Source organism: Crocuta crocuta, unplaced genomic scaffold, assembly GCF_008692635.1.
Source record: "Crocuta crocuta isolate KB4526 unplaced genomic scaffold, BGI_CrCroc_1.0 scaffold149, whole genome shotgun sequence".
Classification (NCBI taxonomy): Eukaryota; Metazoa; Chordata; class Mammalia; order Carnivora; family Hyaenidae; genus Crocuta; species Crocuta crocuta.
Genome location: NW_027551561.1, coordinates 1372926 through 1397378, shown reverse-complemented (window position 1 = coordinate 1397378; position 24453 = coordinate 1372926). Strand labels below are relative to the sequence as shown.

Below are 24453 nucleotides of genomic sequence, written 5' to 3'. Positions count from 1 at the left end.
GAAAAACAAACCCCCCACCCCATTACCAACATCTCACACCAGAGTGGTATTGTTACATTTGAACCTGCATTACACATCATTACCATCCAAAGTCCACAGTTTACATTATGGTTCACTCTTGGTGTTGTACATTCTATGGGTCTGTTAGCCATCTTCAGAATCTTCTCATTAAACATATGGTCTCAGGCTTTGCTTTAACCTCTTTTTTATTCCTGGATTTCAGAACCATGTGTGCTCAGTACTGCATCTCCTTTGCTGATGTTGAAAAAGCTCATGTCAACATTCAAGATTTTATCCACCTCACACCAGTGCTAACAAGCTTCATTTTGAATCAAATAGCAGGGCGCAATCTTTTCTTCAAATGTGAACTCTTCCAGAAAACTGGATCTTTTAAGGTAACAATGCCCTTTGATAGTGTATCATTATCTTTTCAAACCCCTTTCACATATACATTGATCCTCCTGACCACCCAGTAAAGTAGGTAGAACTATTTTTATAGCTGAAGAAAAAGGGTCGTAGAAATTTTCCTTTGATCAAGTCCTGGTTACTTAGGATCACAGTGTTGACAAGCCACTTTCATATTTACATAATCTCAAATTTTCTTATATATATTTTTAATGTTTATTTTTGAGAGAAAGAGAGAGACAGACAGACAGAGCATGACCCAGGGAGGTGCAGAAAAAGAGGGAGACACAGAATCCAAAGCAAGCTCCAGGCTCTAAACTGTTAGCACGGAGTCTCATGCGGGGCACGAACCCACGAACCGGGAGATCATGACCTGAATCAAACGCTTAACAGATTGAGCTACCCGGGCTCCCCAATCTCAAATTTTCATATAATTGGGGTGATCATATAATTTACTGTCCAAACTAGGACATATTTGAAAAGAGGTAACTCGGGATTAAACCTAGACAATAGACATTCACCTGGCTTATTGCAAAGCAAAATGGGCAAGTGTCATCACTGTGTATATAACCAAGTTTAGGCATTTACTGTGTGTCAACTTGTTATTCCTCGATACCTTATTATGAACATAAAAGATCTAAACCCAGCTAAACCTTCATACAGTAAGATCTTTTCCTACAATATATATCAGAGCCTTCCTTTTTCATAAAAGATAGACTTTTTGGAGCACCTGGCTGGCTCAGTCGGAAGAGCACGCGACTCAATTTGGGAGTTGAGTTTGATCCCCTTGGGTATAGAGATTAAATTTTTAACTTAAAAATGTATTTTTTAAAAGTTAGACTTCTGTGTTGATTCACTACAATAATTTCTAATGATTGAGCTTTAAGATCTCTTCAGGTAAAAATCTGAAAGCTGCATTTAGCCCTATGCCTGACAGGTATTAGAATCTGTTAAGTGGTAGCTTTAGGACCCTTCTCCCCACCCGTTAATGAGCGCTTTTTTGTTCAACAAAACACTATTCTCTTTTGCCCTTTGCTTCTACCATGGTTTTATTTTTTATTCATCCCACATCAAACACTTAACTTACTAGGAGCACACACACACACACAGTAGGTCTTGTACTATTATCCACACTTGGAGGGGAAGACAAGCTAGTCAACAAACAGGTTGATGACAAGTTAATGTTAATGACAAATAACCTAAGAGTTATACAAATAAAATGCCATGGAATGAGATGCCTAATTCTGCCTGGGAGATTAAGAAAGTTGAGCCAGGTGCTGTTTGATCCAAGTCTTAACAGGGGAGTACTTTTAGCCAGATCAAGGAGTGAAGGAAAAGGGCTAGACATAAGGGTACCAGCATGTTGAGAGGTACAGGGGTATGAGCTAACCTGGTAGGAGGGAAACTGGAAGCAATTTAGGATGGCTACAACAGTGACAAAAGCAGGAAATGGGTTTTAGGAAGACTGCAACTTCCAAGGAAATTGTACTTTTCCTACAAATAGCCAATTAAAAAAGGGAACATTTGTTTTTAAAAGGTCATTTTCAGGGGCACCTGGGTGGCTCAATCAGTTGCTCAATGACTCTTGATCTCAGCTCAGGTCATGATTCCAGGGTCGTGGGATAGAGCCCCTCATCAGGCTCTGTGCTGGGTGTGGAACCTGCTTGGAATTCTCTCTTCCCCTTTCCCTTGCCCCTCCAAGCTCTCTAAAAATTTTTTAAAAATAATTATTTTTAAAAAGGTCAATTTCATAATCTAGTGGAAATATTAGAGAATGAGCCTTGGAGGATCAGATGAGGTTTGGTATTTCTCAATGCACGTTGAGAAATGAGGCTGATTCATCAAGGTAGTGACAAAGAGACATGAGCTATTTCAGAGGTAGAAAAAGTAAGATTTCGTGATGGAATGGATGTGTGGTGTTAGGAAGAGAAAATTTAGGAAACCTCTTTGGTGTTTTGAAAAGAAACTTTTTAATCAAATCCATGGATTCACCATCCCTTTTCCAGATTCGTGGTGCCCTTAATGCAATCAAAGGCTTGATTCCTGCCACCTCAGAAGAGAAGCCCAAAGCTGTAGTTACTCACAGCAGTGGAAACCATGGCCAGGCTCTTGCTTATGCTGCCAAATTGGAAGGTACTTGATTAACTTCTCAGGGTACTAGGTAGGACTGATCATCAGAGAAGAGTGGAAAAGTATTCTTACTCTCAGTGAGACTGGTGATAACTATGGGAAGGATATTTCTAAGTTCTTACCTGACTATACAAGCAAACTGACAGAAATCTGTATTCTAAATTCTCCTGATTTGTACTAACTAAACATGTTTCTCTCTCTCAGGGATTCCTGCTTACATTGTGGTGCCCCAAACAGCTCCCAATTGTAAAAAATTGGCAATACAAGCCTATGGAGCCTCCATAGTGTACAGTAAACACAGTGATGAGGTAAGGAAGAGAGTAATGCTGTGTCACCTTAACTTTCACTGTCAAATGAAACTTCTCATCCTAGCTTACTGGCTACTTCTGTCTCCTGTGTTTCCTCTTCATCTTTAAATGTTAACATGTCCAACTTTTTCTCTATCTATACTCACTCAGATGACATCATTAATCTCATAGTTTAAAATATCACCTGTACTCTTAACTCCAGTTGATCTGGAGTTAATCTTTAACCCAGACCTGTATATCCACTGTACCTGATATTCCCACTTGGACTGTCTTATAGGCATCTCAAACGTACTTTGTCTAAAACCAAACTCCTGGGGCGGCTGGGTGGCTTAGTCAGTTAAGTGTCTGACTCTTGATTTCGGTTCAAGTGATCTTGCGGTTCGTGAGTTAGAGTCCCACATCGGGCTCTGTGCTGACAGCGAAGCTTACTTGGGATTCTTTGTATCCCTCCTTCCCCTCTCTCTGCCCTTCCCCTGCTCACACTCTCTCAAAAATAAACGTTAAAAAAAAAAAAAAATCCTGATCTTCCTCTCCAAAACTGCTCATCTTCCAGTCTTCCCTATCTCAGTAAATGGCAACTTTTATCCTTCTAGTTGCTCAAAGTAAAAGTTATCTCCAAGAACTCTCTCACACCCTACATCCAAATCTTAGTCCTGCTTTCAAATCATTTCCATTATTCAACTACTTCTAACAGCCTCTACCATCAACGCCCTGACTGAAACCAACACCAGTTTTCTTCTAGATACAGGACCCTAACTGGTTTCTCCACTTCTTCTACCCTTGCCCCACTAGTCTGTTTTCTAGAGACCAAGCGGAACTATCCATTTAATAAGTTGGAACTTGTCTCTTGTCAGTTGAGAATCCTCCAGTGGTTTCTCTCACATACAGAAGTAACCAAAATTCATGCAATTATCTAAGACCTGGATGGCCCATTCCAATCATTTCTGACATCATCTCCCACTTTTACTGTCCCCCAAACATTCCACACCAACCATACTGACTTATTAGCCTTTTCTCAGAAAGACCAAGCGCTTCTGCTTTGTGGTCTTTGTAGTTGCTATTACTCTCTTCCTGACATATTCTTCAGATCCAAAGGACTTGTTCAAACCTATTAAAATGTCACATTACAGAGGCCCTTGCTGAGCACCCTACAGAAAACAAACTCACTTTTCTCCACAGCACTTAGACATACCATATATTTAGTTTATGCACCCCTTCCCACCATATTAGAACATAAATTCACGATCACAACAATTATTTTGTTCACGGTTATATCTCCAGTGCCCAAAAATAGTCGAAAAAAGAACGGCCAATAAAATATTAAATGACTGGATCTAACTTGTTGGGAACTGTATTCAATATCAATGGAGTGAGCTACATTAATGTACTCTTTCAGTCCAGAGAAAATGTTACAAGAAGAATTTTGGAAGAAACAGAAGGCATCATGGTACATCCCAACCAGGAGCCTGCAGTGATAGCTGGGCAAGGGACGATTGCCATGGAAGTGCTAAACCAGGCAAGAGTTGTTAATTCTTGTGTAACCACTGGTAAAGTGATGCTTGGCTGTAGAATCTATTTTACGTATATTAAAAAAAAAAAAACTGTTATTAATAGACCTATTTATACTTTACATTCCTTTCACTAAAGGTACCCTTGGTAGATGCACTGGTGGTTCCTGTAGGAGGAGGAGGAATGGTTGCTGGAATAGCAATTACAGTTAAGGTAAGAAAACAGCTTCTGGGGGCACCTGGGTGGCTCAGTTGATTAAGCATCCAACTCGGCTCAGGTCATGATCTCACAGTTCATGAGTTCAAGCCCCACACTGGGCTCCGTGCCGACAGTTTAGAGCCTGGAGCCTGCTTCAGATTCTGTCTCCCTCTTTCTCTGCCCCTCTCCCACTTGTTCTCTGTCTCCCTCTCTCAAAAGATAAACGTTAAAAAAAATTAAAAAGAAATAACTTCTGGAAGACTCCCCACTTCAGGCATAGCCAATTTTATTTTACATCATACTATATTGTGGATACTTGGTTCAACATTCCCAATTGCTATTCCTTCCCATCATCCCATGGCACTTGAAATGAAAGGCTCTTCTCTGCCTCACTATCCTGTTCTTAATCTGTAACAACTGGACACCGCAAAAGCAGTTACAATGACACCCTCACAGTCCTTTCCCTGAATTCCACCTCAACAACCCAGTATCCAAGGGCTACTCTTTCCCCAGGTTACCAATGGAACCTGATATCACCTAAGCAACTCAAGGCCAGTATTAGGGATGCAATTTAAAATGCTTAAAGGTCGGGGCACCTGGGTGGCTCAGCTGGTTAAGTGTCCGACTTCGGCTCAGGTCATGATCTCATGGTTTGTGGGTTCGAGCCCCGTGTCAGGCTCTGTGCTGACCGCCAGCTCAGAGCCTGGAGCCTGCTTCAGATTCTGTATTTCCCTCTTTCTCTGACCCTCCTCTGGTCACGCTGTCTCTGTCTGTATCTCTCAGAAATTAAAAAAAAAAAAAAAAAAGCTAAAGGTCTATTTCCTTTACATCAATCAAAGGAGTCTCTTGCTTGAACAGAAACGTGTTACCTATGTTGCCTATTTTACTGTCGGCATGCAAGGCAAAATGCTGTGGCTAGTTGTAAAATATCTAATATCCCTCTTCCCAGGCTCTGAGACCTAACGTGAAGGTATATGCTGCTGAACCCTTGAATGCAGATGACTGCTACCAGTCCAAGCTGAAAGGGGAACTGACTCCCAATCCCTATCCTCCAGAAACCATTGCAGATGGTGTCAAATCCAGCATTGGCTTAAACACCTGGCCTATTATAAGGGACCTCGTGGATGATGTCTTCACAGTCACAGAGGATGAAATTAAGGTGAGGTTCCAATAGCAAAGGAAAATACAAAGGAATGGAGCAGCTTCTTAGGCAAAAGAATCTTCTCCTGTTTTAAGTAGCAACTTACTCCCTGGGGACTTGACTAGAGGACTTCATGACATGTGGGAGGGTGCCCCAGATGTATTAAACAACCTTCTCAACAGCAGAAGCAGAGTGAGGATGGGAAAAAGCCCTGCCCTTCACTGGCAAGCATATACATATGGCCACAAAGAAAATTCAGACTGGGCACATAACCCTACCTGGCCTTTAACTGTAAAGGCTAACCAACTAGGCTCTTTCGCCTTCTCCCATTTCACTAATTCTTACTCCTTTCCATACCAACAGTATGCAACCCAGCTGGTGTGGGAGAGGATGAAACTGCTTATTGAACCTACAGCTGGTGTCGGAGTGGCCGCTGTGCTGTCTCAGCATTTTCAAACAGTTTCCCCAGAAGTAAAGAATATTTGTATTGTGCTCAGTGGTGGAAATGTAGACTTAACGTCCCTAACTTGGGTGAAGCAGGCTGAAAGGCCAGCTCCTTATCAATCTGTTTCTGTTTAGTTTATGCGAAAGAGATGGGATTCCGTGTCTCAAGACACTTAGAAGTTTTGTTTCCTGGTTACTTTAACTTCCCATCTTCCCCTCTTAAACAGCTTTCAAAATCCTAATGGAAAGTGGATGTTTCAGTAATGGTTTTGTTTACTAAGTAAGTAGCAAAAGAAAAACATCCAGTTTACTGAGACACCTAATCAGGGCCAAATAAAGCCCTTTGCAAACAATGGCAGCAGACTTCTAGGCTAAAGTGGAAAACAAACTTTGCCCAATTACAACCTGTAGGATCCCATCCCTAGACTGCTAACTAGCAGCAATGAGACAGAATCCCAGTGAATCCATTATTCCATATCCACTTCAGGCACTGTTGAAGAAATCTCACTTTTCATCCATGGTACTGGTTCTGGTACATATGGATCATAAGTCCATTTGGGGAAAACTCGTTTATAGAGGTTCATCAGTACTGTGTCCTGAGATTTCAGCTTCCCATCAAAACTGCATTTCATGTGGCCATGAGTACCTAGAAAGAAAACAGAGCAAGTTGGTCAAAGTAAAAGAGAAAATTTTAAAGCAGTAGTCTTCTAACCCAACAGTCATTTAGTAGCACTGGAGAAATCTAGACAAGGTGTCAAATCCCACATTCTCTTACCTAAAGGCTCCTTGATGTGTCCCCTGCGGCCCCACTTTGTTCTCAGTTCCACTGGTTTAAACCACAACACATCCTCTTAAAAAGAAACAGAAAAGACAAGATGAAACATATACCCACAAAGAGTAAACTCAACCCTTACTGCACAAAGGCAATTTGACCCCATCCTTCACACCTACCTCTGTTGAAGAACATGTAGCGCACTACTGCCATCTTAGTAAAAATTTTGAAAGGATGGCCACTCAAAACAACTCTCTTGATGACCATTCTGTCTGGATCCACTGACAACAGATGGCCTGTGGCAATGAGGCTGTGCATTCCTAAGGAGCAAAAGCAGAGTAGCAAGAGTCTACAAGCCAAAGCCTTCATTTATTGCTCCAGTCCACTTAAAGACCTAAACAAGATCTTCTTAGAGAAACCTTAAAGTAAGGATATGCCCTCCTGGGTCCATGCAAAGACTATTAAACGATATTCCTGTTATGCCTGTCATGAGAACCTATCCTAAATACAGCAGTCTGAGCACCACCTACCAATTGGCTATGGTTTATAAGCAAGATAAAATCCCATTTGTCATCCTTGTCTCAGACCCATTCTGAGGCCGAGACTGGAGTATTTTGAAAACTATTATTACGTTCTTCATACCATATAGCTCTCAAATCTAAATACAGGAAATAGTTTTAAACTTATTAAGGACCTACAGGCCTGTTCACTTCTGTGAACTTTAACTTACCATTGCCGTTCTGTCTGAAAAGCAGTACAGATGCAGGAGGGAATGTGATTGGGCCATATACTGTCGCCACCAAGGCCACATCAGCAGTCAGGAATCTCTGAAATTTATGTTTATCCGCTGCCATAGTAAGGGTTAAAAAATAAAAACCAAAAACATTTTGAGAAACCATAGGTAATCCAGAAGCCTGTGAAAAGCTGTATCACTACAACTCAAATCTAAGGCGACTTGGGTTTCTTTACCCCCCTAGTTCTCAAAATATTTTCCTACCTCAATACAACTTAGTCCTTCACAGTGATTTTTCAACAGGGAGGCAGAACCTTGGAGCTTGGACTATATCTGGGGTTTATAAAAGTTCTCCAGGTGATTCTGATACTCATCACCCCTACCTCGTTTGAGAAGCAATGCTTTACAGAAAATATCTCCATTAAATCAACAGCTAGTAGTCATGAGCAAGGATTGGCAAACATTTTCTATAAAGGACCAGATGGTAGATATTTTAGGTCTGTGGCCATACAGTCTCTCTGTTCTGACTACTACTCAGCTATGCCACTATAGCAGAAAAATAGCCACACACAATACATGAGGAAAAAAAGGGGAGAAAAAATACCAACCCCACAACTGTGTTCCAACAAAATTTTATTTAACAAAAACAAGCAGTGGAGCAAATCTGGCCTGAGGGCCATACTTTGCTGATCTCTGATCTTGAGGAATACCTGAGCTTCTCCTTTTACCTTCAATGAAACCCTCCCTCCTGCTTAATACTGAAGTTATAGAGAAATAAACTATTTTAAAGGAAAACGAAAGAGAAGTTAATTCCTCATTTAGACAGCATAGCTAACATATGGCTAGTAAGAACAGAAATTATCCAGAGAACCCATTAATACTGCCCTTCATCATCTTCTTCCAGTCACTGCTGAGAGCTGAGTATGTGTGGGAATGTTTAGAAGCCTCCAAATTAGTGCAAAATATCTTCCCACTGCTAATATATAGGAGTATAATCATTTTTGCCAAAAAAGTGTCCCTGGTGACCACTCTTCAATATCTCATCTCAACACCTCAGAAGCCACATACTTGTTTTACCCAACTGTGGGCCACCCTTAGCCTTCACCCACACTGCCACTGACCATCAGATACCAAAGGTTCTACACTTTGACATGCCATTTTATGGATCACCAACTCCCATTCAAAACCACTTTGGACCAAATACTCATGGCAGAGAAGCCTCAGCACCACACAGAGGTTGCATCACTGGATGCTTCAGACAGGTTCAGACATTGTGAATAAAAACATCATTGGCTCCTAGACCAGAGTACTGATAATACCCCTACCCCAGAAACCCAGAGTTTGAAACTGTGTATTCTACACACCCACACTAAAAATTATAGTCCCCCCAAAAACATTAAGATGGAAAGAACCCAGAAGCTTCCCCACTACTTTACCTGCAGTGTGCTGAGAGAATAAAGGCGAGGCTCGGAAGCGCCTGAACCCACAGTGGAAGATCAGCTCCTCCTTAGCTTTCACAGGTTCAGTGTTGCCAGGGTGCCGGCTCACCACCATATTCAGTACTGACATCTGGGAACCACATAAGAAAAATAGATCTTCATATCTAGACTAAACTGAAAGAAGACAAACCAAACTAGCAGATTCAGATTCTCTCTAATACTCATTTACAGTGGAGTTTAGTTGACGAAATAAGATTCACCTTTTACCTTTACTAACAAGTGGTATTTGAGTCAAATATAGGCTGGTTTTTGAAGCTTTCACGTATACTTCTATGTTAGTTAACCTTCCAGTGTCTAACATTACAGAAGCTCAACATCTGCCACAAAAGCAGTGCCTTCAAGTCACTCAATTCATCACACACCTCAAAAACCACACTCATTCAAGAGCCTCACCTCACCAATTCTTAAACTGACCAAAGGCCAGAACTCTCACATACATGCAACATACATGACTACTGGTCATCAAGAAAGAGATCTATAGGTGGCCCAACCACTCCTTCCCGCCCCCCTTCCTTTAAGGTTGCCAACCCTTGGTTAAAATCTAATCTAACAGAGAAGTCTCAGAACATAGAGACTGCATCACTGAGATGCTTCAGACAGGTTCAGACATGTTAGGTAACACCATCATTGATTTCTCTATCATATTCTCTGATTCCTTTACATCCCAAGGAGTAAAATGTCAGTCACATAAAATTTCAGACTATCATACAAAACTGGTTGGAAAGTTTTTTAAGTCTCCATTTCCCACAAAATACTAACTCACCTTCTGTTCATGAGGTAGTAAGGAAAATGCAATCAAAGGTGCCCCTCGCCTGAAGTACTCAAATACTGAGACAGGGACTTCAGAGACATGAAGTGTGACATACCAGCCAACCTGCCACAAGAAAGTAGAAAAAATAATCAGTTACCCATAAGGTCTCAATAATGATGAAGCATTTCTCCAAATGTTAAATGTTTCTTAAACTATCCTAGAGCCCACCGTCACCCTACAAAACTGTGTTTCACAGATACCTCAACTACCCACATTAAACTTTTTCAGTTAACATCTGATACCTCTTTGTTCTCAATATCACTCTCACCAGTGACTCAGTGGCTCCTCTAATTCAGCTATGGGCAGCACAAAACTAAATAATACTCATGCCAAGAGAAGGAATAAAGGAAGGGGTACCTTGGCAAACAAAATTATAGGGATGGACAAAGAAAGGCAGATACCTCAGCTCCTTCAACCTCTTTTTTCTCAACTTCTTTAAAAATGCGTTTCCTTGTATGAGTAAAGTTCTGAAACTGAAAAATCCGAGCATAATCTTGAGGAAGGTTTTCCTTAGGATCCCATGGAGATGTCCGGAAGCTCTTGAGGCCTCTGTATTTCTGAAATCTAGATAAAGATTTTAAAGAATAGTCAAATTTATATGGTGCTACTTACTTTTTCACTCAAGTTACTTCTAAAATGGCTAAGACTCTAGCTTAAAAAAACTCTCCCACTATCTCTCAAAATAATCTAACAGCCTGAAACCATACTCCAAAAACAATTCATAACAAATATTTCATAACCAAACCCCAGCCCCTCACTTACAAAGGACCAAGTACTTACAGTGGCTCCTTCAGGGAGTGGCTCTTTAACCTGGCAAACAAGGTCCTTGACAAAAGTTTTACATCCCTAATATCCAATGTAAATCCTCTGGCTTTAATCAGCCTTGCCTCCAAAACAGACATCATTTATGCTTTCATGCTTTTATTCTTGCCCAGACTCCCTCAAATCTCCAAATGTTTTATACTTCCAGTATTAGCTCCTATAGGAAGCTGTTGTGGATTAACTATTTCCTTCTATAAACTACCATGACGTTATTAGTCTACACCAGTCTAGAACTTGATTATGTATTACTGTTTCCTATATGTATGTCTTACCTTCCCAGATAGAATGTTAGCCCTTCAGAAGCAGGGACATGTGTTCTTTTGTATCACACTGACACAGTTCTGAGCCACATAAATTTTAAATAAAGACAATGATTTTAGACTTGCTGACTAACCGAATTCTTGCAGCCACGTCACGGGGGGTATCTACTTCATCTGGAAACATCTCTTGCAGTCTTTCTTGTTTATATTTCTCCAACATTTTTTCCTCAGCTTCTTCATCCACATTCTCATCATACAGATCATCATGCACAGACTCTCCTATAGTCATAGTTTCACATTCTTCCTCCTCTTCCTTTTCACTGCCCTCATCCTGTGGAATAAAATTACGGTTTCACACCTGTCTTTACCCTAAAGGCCATTAAACTAGAAGTAAGTTAATTTTACTAGACATCTAGTTAAAACCAGTCTCAACTGTAATACAGATTAGGTTATAAAAGAAAGTCTCATTTCTGGCAGCTCTAAATCATTCCTAAGAAACTGATCAGACACACCCCTCAAGCTCGGCATTGCACTCTGCCTTGCATTTGGGGCTGTAAGCAGAAGTGGCCTACGGATCCATTTCTTTACCTGAGATTCCTCGTCAATAAAATCCTCATGTTCTGTATCATCATGTTCATCTTCCTCACCACTTTCACCATCCTCATCCAAAATCCATTCAGCTTGATAACTGGATGTCCCTCTGGGAACCTTCTTTACCACCTTGGAACTTTCCTTCAAGAAGTCTGTGGGAGCCCAAATGAGTTAAGTTAAATTATATACCTCCTGGGCACCTGGGTGGCTCAGGCAGGGGAGCATCCAACTCTTGATTTTGGCTCAGGTCATGATCCCAGGGTTGTGGGATTGAGCCCTGCGTCAGGGTTCAACACTGAACACAGAACCCGCCTAAGTTTCTCTTTCTCCTTTCCTCTTCCCCTCCACCCTGCTTGCGCACTCTCTCTTAAAAAAAATATATACATATATATACACACACACACACATATGTAATACACACACACACACACACACACACACACACACTCTGTGCGTATTCTCACCTAGGGAAGATGATAGCAGATATTGCTACCAACACCAGAAACTCTAGCACACACTACAAGTAGAACAGTCTACTCCCAAATTTAATTCAGCTGCCTCAGAATTAACAGCACTTACACAGCTAAATAAACTTCACAACAAATCAAAGTCATCTATTCATTAGAAAACAACAACAACACAAGTAACTGTGAAAAATATATGTAGCAAAGCTACGTCCAATGTTTGCTTGGTGTAAACATACAACCTTTAGAGGTAAGAGGAGAAAACTAACCTCCAAATACATCTCATCCCACTCTACCCTAACTGTGAGCAGCTAGAGAAAATGCACAATTCCAGGCCAGACAAATTACAAGTAAGTTTGCCAATACCAACCATTTGCCTCATTCAGCTCCTCCTCTGTGGGCCAGGTTTGCTCCCCCTCCATTGGATCTGGGATAACCTCTGTTTGCAAAGATTCTTGTCTTTCGGGGTCTGCCTTCATTAGGACCTTAAGGTCTTCCTCCATATCAACTGCAGCATCCATAGCACAAATCTGAAAACCAAAATAGTTGACACCAAATGTTACCCAAAATCTACTAAATCTAACATAGTAACCAGGAAGATCCAGAAATAACACAGTCCTCAAATAAAAGAAAAATAAAATAGAATGAAACAGAGAGCCCCATTTGTCAAATCTTTCAAACATTTAAATTTCCTAGCATTTTAAGTCCATACCTCTGCTTGCTTTTGAGGCCTTTCATAATCTGCTCTCACTCCTACCCAGTTATTACCTTACTCCCATCAAGCTGATTTCTTCAGAGTTCAGAGAAACCATCTGATCTATCACTGTGACTGGGTTCATGTTGTCTCTATCTTCTTCGATACGGTTTCATCTCTCTTCAACTCATAAATCATATTCAACCCTCTCAACACCTGGCTCAAGTCTGAGCTCTCCTGTGAAGCTTGCTAGTCTACTTTCTTGACTTACACTATACCTCAACCACACTTTTCCAATCTTTATTTCTCAGTTGTTTGCCATTTTTTCTGACATAATTAGGTTGTCCAAGGAAAAAGACTGCATCTTGTGTCTTTTATAAACTCAAAGTCAATTGCTATGTGAGGCACCTACAAAGTGCTGGATAAATACGGGATGTCAATATATTCACAATTGACTATTGCCTTACTTCAAACTAGCAGTCACCTCCAGAAACTAGTAGTGTAAGAGTGCAGACTACTTCCTCTGACATTAGTTCACATCCTATACCAGCTTACACGTGAAATCTACGTATTTAAAAAATTAAAAAAAAATTTATTTTAATGTTTATTTGAGAAAGAGAGAGAAAACGAGTGGGGAAGGGGCAGAGATAGAGGGAGAGAGAGAATCCCAAGCAGGCTCTGTGCCATCAGTGCAGAGCCTGACACAGGGCTCAAACTCACAAATCAGGAGATCGTGACCTGAGCCGAAATCAAGAGTCAGATACTTAAGCGACTGAGCCACCCAGGCATCCCTACAATACATAGTCTTTAAGAACATCAGTCTTACCTCCATTGCAGCTCCAGAGTCATGTGATTTGACCACTCTAGGATTTAAAGGGAAAGGGTCCATAGGAGCATCTATCTGTTTCATCTGGAAATCACCCTGTCCAATGATATGCAGCAAGCTATTTACATTCAGAGTTTGTCCACGGACATAGCCTGAGATTTTCAAGGTGCCCATCAAGTTATTTTCTTCACTAGGCACAAAGTCAGCAGCATGGGCAAACAGGTAGGCCCGTCGATCTCGAAAAGCAAGATGCCTTTGCTTTTGGTTAGCCAACTGCCTAAGCAGCATCTGTGCCTCCTGTTGTGTGTCTAACAGGAGAAGTTTGTCATCAGGAAAGCGCTTCTCTATTGCTTTACTTAGCTTCTTTCTGGCATCTATTTGTTTTCTTGGTGGGAGGCCAGAAATCCCCTGGACAGCTAGTGCTGTGAGCAAGAGAGAAAGGGCTTTGTTACTTACTTTACCCCGTGTAAATGCCCCCCTGTAGTTCACAAACAAGCTAACAGTTCAGCTGTGAACCCAGAGGTCACTGAGAAACCGAACACTCAACTACCCTAAAAAATGTTCATACTGAAACCGAAGTTCATACTCTTTTTCTTCCTCTGGGCAAAGAGTAGTCCAGAAACAGAAGGCACCTTGATAGACAATTTCTAAATGATGGACCAAACTTAGGCCATACATGTACAACTCACCACCAGCCAAATACAACTCATCAGTTGTATTCATGTACCAAGTGCCAGACAGAGCCCGGAAAATTATAGGTGCATAATAAATGCTAATTCACTTCCCTCCCTTGCCTCTAACACTCCCAACTCACTTACTATAGGTGGGAAGGCCCTGGGCAAAAAGGCAGGAAAGGCAGTAATCCCCAGTGCTGTCCCATCCTTCTAGTGGATCAAGGAGAAAAAGAATGGTATCCGCCACTTTAGCCATGTCTAACACAGTGTGCAGATCCCCTGGAGATAGAAGACAAAGTTAGTGGGAAGAGGTGTTTGGCTCCAGCACATCATACTTAAAGAACATTACCATCACTCAAGATACAACAATAGAAAATGCTGTTGTAGGGGCGCCTGGGTGGCTTAGTCAGTTAAGCGTCCGACTTTCGCTTAGGTCATGATCTCGCGGTTCCTGGGTTCGAGCCCCACGTCAGGCTCTGTGCTGACTGCCAGCTCAGAGCCTGGAGCCTGTTTCAGTCTGTGACTCCCTTTCTCTCTGACCCTCCCCTGCTCGCGCGGTCTCTCTCTCCTAGAAATAAATAAAACGTTTAAAAAAAAAAAAAGAAAAGAAAATGCTGTTGTATGCTCTAACCTGGCCTTGCAGAGGTGAAAAACCACCTGTGTTTCAAGCGGGGGCATAAAAGCATAAAGCTATGGGTGCTTCCCCATTCATTCAAGTGTACTGTTCCAGTGTCCTTATCCTGAAGCAGCCTAAAGGCCTCTGGCAGGGAAATCCTGTCATGCAGAGGCACCACCAGCACCTGATGAGGAGGACCATCCTTGCTGCCCAGCTGTCTTTTCTCTGCGAGAACCTGAAAATAGAAAAGATCAATGTTTCAGTACTTCATTTCAGTATCGCATTTCCCACAGTATGGATGCCCCTCCGTCACCACCCACTCCCCGCTCCCAGCCCACCGCATCTTTCTTGTAAAAGGCACGTGGGCCTGGAGAGTGGGCAGAAGCTTGGACCAAAACAAAGAAAGCCCTAGCGTGAATCTAGATCTGCGTGCCTGACGTGTGCTCGAGAGTTATTTTTCCCTCCCCGGCCCCTTCCCAGGGTCACATTTTCAGTTCGAGGTATTACCGCCTACATCAGTTGTGAAACCACATCATTCCCTAATCCCTGGCTCCTCTCACCGCCTCCTTCTTCTGCTTTCGGAGCTGGCTGGCGCGATGCCTTTGGTCTACTCTGCTGAGCTCTTTTCTCACCTTCTTGCTTAGGACCTTCAGTGCTAGACGGCCTAGAAGATTAGAAAGGGCTCTTATGAAAGGTACCAGAGAATCCAGAAAGGGGACTCTCTCCGCCCATCTTAGAGCCTCTGCGCGCGGTCCAGGCCGGAGATAGGAACTGTCTGGACACAAAGAAAAACAGCTAATATCGACTAAAATAACCCTTCTTCCTCCAACCCTATCATCTCACCCTTGCCGTCCCGCTGCGCGGATCCCCGACCCCGATGCCGCCCGCCTTTATGAGCTTTATTCTGCTGCTTAAGCGGGCCTGAACGGTGGGTCGCCATGCCGCCGCTCACGTGTACGCAGTCAGCATTACTTCCGGGATGGACGGAGTGCTTCCGGTCCCCTCCTTGGGCTCCCTCTTCGTGGAAGGGCGGGGCTCACCGCGTCCTCTCGCGAGAGTCCTTCCTACTAGGCTCTGAGAAATAAGACGCCAACGTCTCAGCGAAACCGCGGAATAAACTTTTCTCACGCGGCGGTCTCCGGATGGGGGCTTTAAAACGCTGGATGTAGANGGGTTTTTTTTTTTTTTTTTTTTGCTACCTGTGTTTTCATTTTTTGCGCTATTAAGTTCCATCACTTAGCAGCTGTTGAAGTTTTTCCATCTGTGTGCAAGAGGGCTAAGCCCCTCCTGTCACCTAGATTTCTGCACGCCCCTCCGCAGTTTGCAGCAGCAGGCGTTACCACTTTGAGCAACCCTTTCTTTCTCTTTTGGGCTGCTGAGGTCTCTAGAAGGCAAATCTCGTGGAAGGCGCTTTTCTCACCTTCATGGGCTCCGTACAAGTTCCCGCTGATCCCGGTTAGCCCAACCTGTGCCCCAACCTCCAACATAGCTGCAGGCAAGACGGTACAGGAGAGGGAGAACTGGTCTTCACAGTCGAGCCCTACCTTAACGCCAGCTCAGCCTCTTCAAGCTCGGAGTGGCTGTGCTCCAGCCTCTCTTCCCACAAGTCCTGCAACTGAGGGCCACCGGCTGGCAGAGGGGTTTAGAGGAACGATGGAGCTATGGCCTTTCAGCCAGGAGACTAACGCTGGCCTCCTAGATAGCCAGACTTGAGGAGCGAAGAGCCCAGCCCTTCCCGTCGTGAAAACCAGTGGGTAGAAATCAGGGAGCATCTAGCTGAGTAGAGGCCAGCTCCGATGCAAGTGACATTCTTCAGCTGTGAGGTCTGGTGCGCGCCAACCGCCGCGCGCGGTGCGGCGCGGAACTGGCTGCTGGAGCTCACAATGCGGGNGGGAGGCGGCGAGGGGGCGCGGGGGGCTTGGGGGACAGCTCGGCATTGCCTCTCCGCCACCCGCCACACCATGGGCAGCGCGGAGGACGCAGTCAAAGAGAAACTGCTGTGGAACGTAAAGAAGGAGGTAAAGTCGGGGCAAGGACCCCCGGGGCTCACGTCTCTGTTTGCGCTGCCTGGGGTGGGGGGCGCCGAAAAGGTCCGCACCCCCGACCCTGGCACCGGCGCTCGCGGGCCTGGGCCGGGCGGGGGCGGGGTCCTGGACTGACTACCGCTCTCGCCTCTCTCCCGGATCTGGGGGCAGCACCCCCTCCGTGCGAGGAGCCAGGCCGGCGCTCTGGCGCTTGTTTGCTTGGCGATCCCGCAGTTCCCCGCCCTAGGACGGCAACAGCGCTGGGAGACCAAGGTCGGGGGAGGGGTGGTGGCGATTTCTGGAGAAGAGGTGCTGCCCTTTCATTGCCCAAGCCCAATGGACAGGGGCGGAGCCCCGCCAGGGCCTCCGACAGCGCCAACCAGGTGGTTTGGGGGCTTGGCTCTGTTTTGCCCTACACCCAAGATTCAGGGATCCCTCTGGGAACTGAGTCGCAGCTGCAGGAGGGTTCGTCGCACACCTCACTGCTTTTCACTCCACGCCCACCTCCCTACCCAGAGACCATGGGGGGGATGGGGGTGGTGGTGGTGGTTGAGAATGATTTTTAAGACTCAAGATTTTTTCCGCGCGGTTTGAGGATCCCCACCCCAAATGTCAGAAGGAAAACCCTCCCTTCTACAAACGTCCTTTACCTTTGACCCTCCCCTAAAGCCCATTTCAGTTTCATCGTGTTGGGGGGGGGGGATACCCACATGAATGACTCACCGCACATGAGAGCTAGAGAACTCAAACCTGCATCGTGAATTAGAATGGATTAGGCCTCGGGAACCATGAACTCCGTGCAACTACCTTTTTGGCTGTCTTCTACCAGATATGCAAACTCCATGAGGGCAGGAAAACCCGCCTGTTTTGTCCGCTACTCTGTATCCAGGACCTGGCACATAGTAGGCATTCAGTGTGCATTTGGTAAATAAATCTACTGATCTTAGAAACTGTAGGATCTGTGGGGATGCATAACCTTGGAATACTCTGGACCTAGCTCTGAATAAGTTACTTAACCTTTCTGAGTCTTATTTCCTTCATCTCTGAAAGAAAGATGATGACATGTATCTCATATATTAAATTTTACCATAGTGGTTCCTTTACCCCTTCCTAGAGTTTCAGGATTGGAGAAGGCTCTGGGTTCTCATAAACTCCTGGAAGGCTCTAGATGGTTCTCCTGCATTAACTGTGGCCTGGCTACTGTGCCCTATCTAACATTTATTTGTGCCCTTTCCTCTTGTTGGCAAAGAAGTGGTCAAAGTCCTCACCTTTCCGGCTGAGTGTGAGAAGCTGGAAGCTCCCTCATGACTTTCGTGTGAAGTGTCCAGGAAAGTATTTTAAGTCAGGAGTACATCAAATTAGCATTAAAACTAAACCCCCGCCCTGGTCTCCCCCAAGCAAAAGGGCAGTCCCAAGTCACAGTGATTATCCTCAGGAAACAAGCGGTATAAACAAGAAGAAAAAAGTAGCCATACCTAAACCATGGATGGATGTGCTAGGATTGTTGCTGTGCTCCAAATTTAGGGCTGGTCAGGGATGTAGGAAAGATTTCTGATAAGACCATGATTCTCTTTTCAATATTTAGAAGGCTGTTTATACTACTCTAAGAATGATTCCTAAACAAATGTGAGAAATGTCCAAAATACGCCACAGCTATGTATATTACCTGACAAAGTTTAGTTTCCAAATTCTTAGTTCCCTTCTCCCTTCAGCACTTGATTTAGAGAGAAATATATCCTTTCCTGTTCTACAAGTAGAGGCAGTGGGGATAATTGTGGGCAAGTTTGGCCTTTCAATACAGAATTTGTCATATAATTCTAGAGTCATCTGTAGATCCTTCTAACCCCCAAATTTTCCCCCGCAGGTCTGTTTCAGATGCCTGCAGGTCTTTGAACTGTGGCTTTCTGCTCCGTTTAATACAAACACCCCTTGGGAAGTAATCTAGGAAGTTTTTAACAGTTTAGAGTGCAGGATTAATCTGATTCCCCTCTACCTAACTGCTAACCATGAGCAGTTTCAGTACGGAGAAGCCTCCGGGTCCTTCCTGCCTCTGCAGGCTTTAGAAGCTTTACCACTCTCCAAACTGTACAGTCCTGGGTGAGGGTCTTGGGAGCAAGAGCAGCATCAGAATGCTGTATGCCTTGTCCAAAGAATGGCAAAGACATGCTCTGCCCAGAGCTTACTTCATCTGTAAGACTTTTCAGTGGGGTTGAGGTAATCCATCCCTCTAATCTCCAGTATTAGTATCTGTCTCTTGGCAGGTTCCCCCAGGACATCAAAAGTGCTTGGCTTCAGTGTTGGGAGCAACTAGAACCTCCTACATTGCTGATGGGAGTGTAAATTGGTACAACCACTTTGGAGAGCTATTTGACAAAACCTAGTAAAGTGGAATATACGTGTCAGAAATTCCTTGTTGAGAAATAAAAATGCCAAGAAATGAGCACCTATGTTTACTAAAAAACATATTTTTAATGTTCATAGGAGCACTAATCATGGCAGCCCCAAGTTGGAAACCACCCACATGCTAGTCCATTGTGTGGTAACATAATGGAGAATGAACAATCCATAGCTACCTACAACGTGAACACATTTTATAACCTCACCAGAGAGCAAAAGAAACCTAGTCACAAAACACTACACACTGAGTGATTTCATCTACAGAAAGTATAAAAACCCATAAAATGACTGTTAGAAGTCAGGAGAGCAGGTGTCCCTGAGGGGAGTAGTGAGTGGAAGGAAACATGACAGTGGGGGTTGTTCAGGGGTGCATGTCACATGTTCTGTGTCTTCATCTGGATGCTGGTTTCACAGGTGGATTCAGCTTGTGAAAATTCATCAAGCTGTGTAATTATGACATATGCCCTTTTCTGTAGTTTTATGTACATCAATAAAAAAGGTGTGTGGGGGGGAGTTAAAAAGTGCTTTCATAAAGACAGATGTAACTGCTCATCTTGCAAGGTATTTGGAAGGTTCTGTATCCACATAGGAACCCAAACATCAGGGCTTTATCTAGACAGAGAAGGCAGGGCTTGCAAGCATGTGGAGAGCATCTCTGAGCCCTGGGTGAACCTTGAAAAAGATGGAGTAAATGAGGGGCAGGTTGTTTATCTACAGCCTATAATGAGCTAGTTTGTTTCTAAAGGACAGTGTGTCTGCCCAAAAGCTCTTCTCCAGCTAAGTACACATGAGCAAACAGCATCCTGTCCTCCACAGCAGGGTGCTTCCTCCTGGACTGGAACATCTGCACTGATTCCTTGGTGGGCTTATGATATCTCCCTTCCTGGTTGCCTTTCCAAGAAGACACTTTGCTTCCCCACCTCTCCCATCCCTATTTACTCTCTACTCTGCAAGTAGATAGTAAACCCAGATCAGGAGAGCAGAGCCAAGTTGTTTACTTGCCCACAGGCCTTTGATCGGAAAAATAGGTAAGATGCTGCCCGTTTGTCCACAGGTGAAGCAAATCATGGAGGAGGCTGTCACCAGGAAGTTTGTGCATGAAGATAGCAGCCATATCATTGCTCTGTGTGGTGAGTGACGCGGCAGTGGGAGGAGGGTTTAGAACTGAAGACACTGTCCCGGGGGCAGGGAAAGAGGAGCCTCAGGTTTAGTAGTTTTCAAATATGGCTACAAATTAGAATCAGCTCTGAACCGTTTGAGATCTCCCTGGGCCCCATCCCGACCTACTGAATTAGGATCTCCAGGGCCCAAGGATTTCTATATGTATTCAGTTCCCTTGGTCTTTAGTGTGCATCTGAGTCACCCAAAGCACTTGTTAAAACTCAGATTCCTGGGTCCCAACCCTGGAATTTCTGATTCTGGTAGTCCTGGGGTGGACCTGAGAATTGGCATTTCTGACAAGTTCACAGATGGTTCTGAGCTGCTGGTCCAGGGACCACGCCTTGAGAACCACTGACCTAGGTGATTCTGGTTTGGGAACTACTACTCTGGCTTATGTTTACTTTAACTTTGGGGGAAGGGTTCGTGTTTTGGGATGCTTTCTGTGCCACATCTGCTTTCTTTTTTTTTTTTTTTTTTTTAAATTTCTAGGAGAGAGAGACAGTGTGAGCAGGGGAGGGTCAGAGAGAGAGGGAGTCACAGACTGAAACGGGCTCCAGGCTCTGAGCTGGCAGTCAGCACAGAGCCCGATGCGGGGCTCGAACCCACAAACCGCGAGATCATGACCTAAGTGAAAGTCGGACGCTCAACCGACTAAGCCACCCAGGCGCCCCTGTGCCACATCTGCTTTCTAACTAATCCCACTGGTGTTGCTCTGGCATTCCCAGTTCTCCAGGCCCTGGGTTGGATACATGAGCTACAATAGGAGGGAAAGCCAAAGCCCTCCTGCCTTAGAAGGGAGAACGTTGGTAATAAACCATCGCTTCCTCCTCACCTGAAGACTTCTGCCGTTACAGGGGCCAGCCAGTCTCTGTACACGATAGAGTTTTTTTGGATTTCCAGGAATTTATCTTCCTTTCAACTCCCTTTCTGAAGGGACAGTTTGACACCTCTGTGTTGTTTTCCTGGGCTTCTGAGATTGGTGTTGGGGATTGGTGGAAGGGAGGCTGTGTATTTCTGAAAGGAAGCAATGAAAGGAGCAGACAGTAGCATGGTGAGGCATATAGAGCTGCTTACCAGCAGTCCAGCAACAGATGCCTTGGGGCTGCCATGTGCCAGATCCTGCTCTCTGAAGGGAAACAGCAGTCACAAGACGGACAGAGTCTCTGCCCCAAGGACTCCCATTCTGTGGGGACAGAAAACACATGCACACATAAATATATCCTGTAATAAAAGTGTGGAGGAAACTAAAGCCGAGAGATACGGGAGAGCTTGGACAAGTTTCTTAACTTCTGTCATTCTTAGTTTGCTCCAGTAAAAAGGGGTGGTGATTCCCACCTCAGGGTATTTTTGGAGGGATTGAGATGATGCATGAGAACATTTCTAGCTTTGGAAGAGCTCAGGAAATGTCTTTCCCTCTCCTTTGGATGTTGATGCCGAAACTAGGTTTGCAGGATTTCAGTTCCCACTACCTCCCTTTTTGGTAAGTTTCCTAATTCTTTGAGATGATGTATGATTCTCAGGGTTACAAGGAATCTCACCTTTTCTCAGGCAGAACCTAGGTTAGGGGAGAAGCATGGTGGTCTTGCAGTAAGTGCAATATTTGAAGATTATTAGGTCCCTACTCCTTTCTACCTGTGCTGTGTGCCCCTGACATCAGCCACTATTTGTTGTGGTCCCCAGAAGGGCTCTGCTGGTGGCCCACTTGTGCATGGCTTAATTCCTTATCCAGAGAACATTCAACAAACAGAAAACAGAATAAAATAGTGCAAACAGCTTGTGCATGGGCGCCACACGTGGGTGGCCAAGGGGGAATAGGGGAAAGAGACGCAGAGAGAAGTTGTGGGTATCCCACGTTCAGGCCAATTAGGATGAGAAAAACTGTCAGCTCTCCTCTGATCGGTGCAGGGGTCCCCAGGAAGCAATGGAGTTTTCGCTTTTGTCTCCTGCCTGAAAGCCTGGGCTCTTCCCAGCAGCAGGGATATTACCCTCAAAAGGAATGCTTCTACTTTCAGCCAGTTTTAGGTGCTGAAACAGAATAAGGGTCTATGAAACAGACCCAAGTCTCCAGGGTTGTAAAGTCAGCCCATGAGCAAGAGGAGCCCCGTTCTGCTGGGTCTCAGGAGGTGCTTTAGCACAAACTTAAATAGCGTCGGCAGTCAGATGGAAAAGGTCCACACAAGAAGCTGTCCCGGTGTGACACTGCAGGCAGTGGTGCTAGGGACTGGGGTGGACTGAATATTGCTTGCCACTGCTCAACTCCTGCAGGAATGCCAGCCCAGGCTTGCCATGGCCTTTGTTTTTTCTTTTTTTTTAATTTTTTTAATGTTTTATTTATTTCTGGGAGAGAGAGAGAGAGAAACGTGAGCAGGGGAGGGTCAGAGAGAGAGGGAGTCACAGACTGAAACAGGCTCCAGGCTCTGAGCTGGCAGTCAGCACAGAGCCCGACGCGGGGCTCGAACCCAGGAACCGCGAGATCATGACCTAAGCGAAAGTCGGACGCTTAACCGTCTAAGCCACCCAGGCGCCCCTGTTTTTTCTTAAGAGAAGCCAGAAGTCTGGGTTTTTATATAAATTTCACAATTTTTATTTTTTAAAATGTTTATTTATTTTTGAGAGAGAGAGAAAAACACAAGTGGGGGGAGGGGCAGAGAGAGGGAGAGACACAGAATCCGAAGCAGGCTCCAGGCTCTGAGCTGTTACTGCAGAACCCAATGCGGAGCTGGAACTCAACGAACTGTGAGATCATGACCTGAGCCAAAGTTGGTTGCCTGACCAACTGAGCCACCCAGGTGCCCCTGAAATTCCCCAATTTTTTAAAAACTAATAACTAATTCCCATTTTTATATACTGTATGTTTATTTGCTTATTTTGAGAGAGAAAGAAAGCACACATGTGAGGGAGGGACAGAAAGAGAGGGAGAGAGAGAGGATCCCAAGCAGACTCTACACTATCAGTGTGGAGCCTGATGTGGGACTTAAACCCACAAACCTTGAGATCATGACCTGAGCCAAAGCCAGACGCATAACCAACTGAGCCACCCATGTGCCCCAACTAATTCCCATTTTTAAAAAATTTATGGGCCAAACAAAAGGCATCTCCAAGCCTTTGCCAGTTGGCTGCCCTTGTCTTGGGCTCAGTGCAGAGTCACTGAGGAGAATGCTAGCAGGAGGGACTGTCTGTATAAAGCTAAGTCAAGGCAATGGGAAAAAGGAATCCTTGGGCTTCGTCAAAACCGGTATTCAGTGGTGAGGTAAATCCCAATTTGGGCTCAAAATAAGGCATATTTAAAGCAGTGATTATCAAACTTTTTTCCTGTCTGCAAGCTATTTACATGCATCACACAGTAGAATCACAATCAGGGATTCTTGGGAAGAGGCAGAGGGAAGAATAGATAAGTATTGATGGAAAACCCACGAGCTGTGAGATCATGACCTAAGCCGAAGTTGGATGCTCAACCGACTGAGCCACCCAGACGCCCCAGAAACGAATTTCTAAGCTGAAGTAGATCCAGTCTTATACTGACTGGGTTGTGCGGTTGTCCTGGCCTCGTCCAGAATCCAGCTTTGTTCTGGGAGGAATTAAAGTGCAGGGAAGATGCGGAGAGATCTGAGCAGAGCAGAGGCTGTGGAGGCTGGATCAACCACAGAGTGACCACATTCCCAGGAGTTTGGAGGGCATTGGGGCCCTGGGCCCCTCTGCTCTGCCCTGGGCCCCTCTGTTCTTGGCAGAGGAGGGCAGGGCCTGGGCAAGATGAGTTCCTCTGAGCTTCCTTAAAATAGAGACGTTTGAAGTGGAAACAGAATCTTCCTGGAGAGACTTAGAAAGGGAACTGAAGAATCCCTGAGTTGAGTCCTGACCCTGGGCAAACCCAGGAAAGTTGTGCCAGATTGCCCACAGGAGGAGGGAGACTCCCGGGACTGGTAAGAAATGTGTTTTTCGTGTGTGTGTGTGTGTGTGTGTGTGTGTGTGTGTGT

The 24453-nt window shown here is 44.5% G+C and overlaps 3 protein-coding genes and 2 non-coding genes across 13 annotated transcripts in view; 2 read left to right on the top strand and 3 right to left on the bottom strand.

Annotated features, from left to right (window-relative positions):
* Positions 1 to 7436, top strand: part of SRR (serine racemase) — a 17913-nt gene extending 10477 nt beyond the window's left edge. Inside the window, exons 2-8 of one of the 2 annotated variants that reach the window (XM_077749907.1) lie at positions 224 to 395; positions 2412 to 2538; positions 2740 to 2843; positions 4240 to 4359; positions 4491 to 4565; positions 5500 to 5709; positions 6055 to 7436. In XM_077749907.1, the coding sequence (XP_077606033.1) occupies positions 228 to 395; positions 2412 to 2538; positions 2740 to 2843; positions 4240 to 4359; positions 4491 to 4565; positions 5500 to 5709; positions 6055 to 6270 (1020 nt within the window). In that variant the 5' untranslated portion in view covers positions 224 to 227 and the 3' untranslated portion in view covers positions 6271 to 7436. Of the gene's footprint in view, positions 1 to 218; positions 396 to 2411; positions 2539 to 2739; positions 2844 to 4239; positions 4360 to 4490; positions 4566 to 5499; positions 5710 to 6054 lie in introns of those variants that run through there. The other variant, XM_077749908.1, reaches the window with a different exon arrangement.
* Positions 4820 to 15868, bottom strand: TSR1 (TSR1 ribosome maturation factor). Its single transcript, XM_077749906.1, has 15 exons — positions 15741 to 15868; positions 15458 to 15561; positions 14913 to 15132; positions 14426 to 14560; positions 13608 to 14029; positions 12458 to 12617; positions 11621 to 11775; positions 11167 to 11363; positions 10352 to 10514; positions 9903 to 10013; positions 9077 to 9209; positions 7638 to 7754; positions 7087 to 7227; positions 6911 to 6985; positions 4820 to 6781 (listed from the first exon to the last, which is right to left on the bottom strand). Exons 1-15 carry the CDS (start codon positions 15835 to 15837, stop codon positions 6603 to 6605), a joined length of 2409 nt encoding a protein of 802 aa, XP_077606032.1. The 5' UTR covers positions 15838 to 15868; the 3' UTR covers positions 4820 to 6602.
* Positions 8848 to 8941, bottom strand: LOC144219843 (small nucleolar RNA SNORD91 family). Its single transcript, XR_013331516.1, has one exon. It is a non-coding gene; the product is annotated as a small nucleolar RNA SNORD91 family (small nucleolar RNA).
* On the bottom strand, positions 9687 to 9778 carry LOC144219845 (small nucleolar RNA SNORD91 family). The gene has a single exon (XR_013331517.1). It is a non-coding gene; the product is annotated as a small nucleolar RNA SNORD91 family (small nucleolar RNA).
* Positions 15869 to 16806: 938 nt separating the features above from the next.
* Positions 16807 to 24453, top strand: part of SGSM2 (small G protein signaling modulator 2) — a 45559-nt gene continuing 37912 nt past the window's right edge. For 6 of the 8 annotated variants that reach the window (XR_013331495.1, XR_013331496.1, XM_077749882.1 and 3 more), the window contains exons 1-2: positions 16807 to 16915; positions 20373 to 20448. Coding sequence is in view for 6 of the 8 variants with exons in the window: in XM_077749882.1 (XP_077606008.1) it covers positions 16859 to 16915; positions 20373 to 20448 (133 nt within the window). In the remaining 2 variants the exon portion in view is untranslated. The remainder of the gene's footprint in view (positions 16916 to 20372; positions 20449 to 24453) is intronic. The other 2 variants (XM_077749885.1, XM_077749886.1) reach the window with 2 other exon arrangements.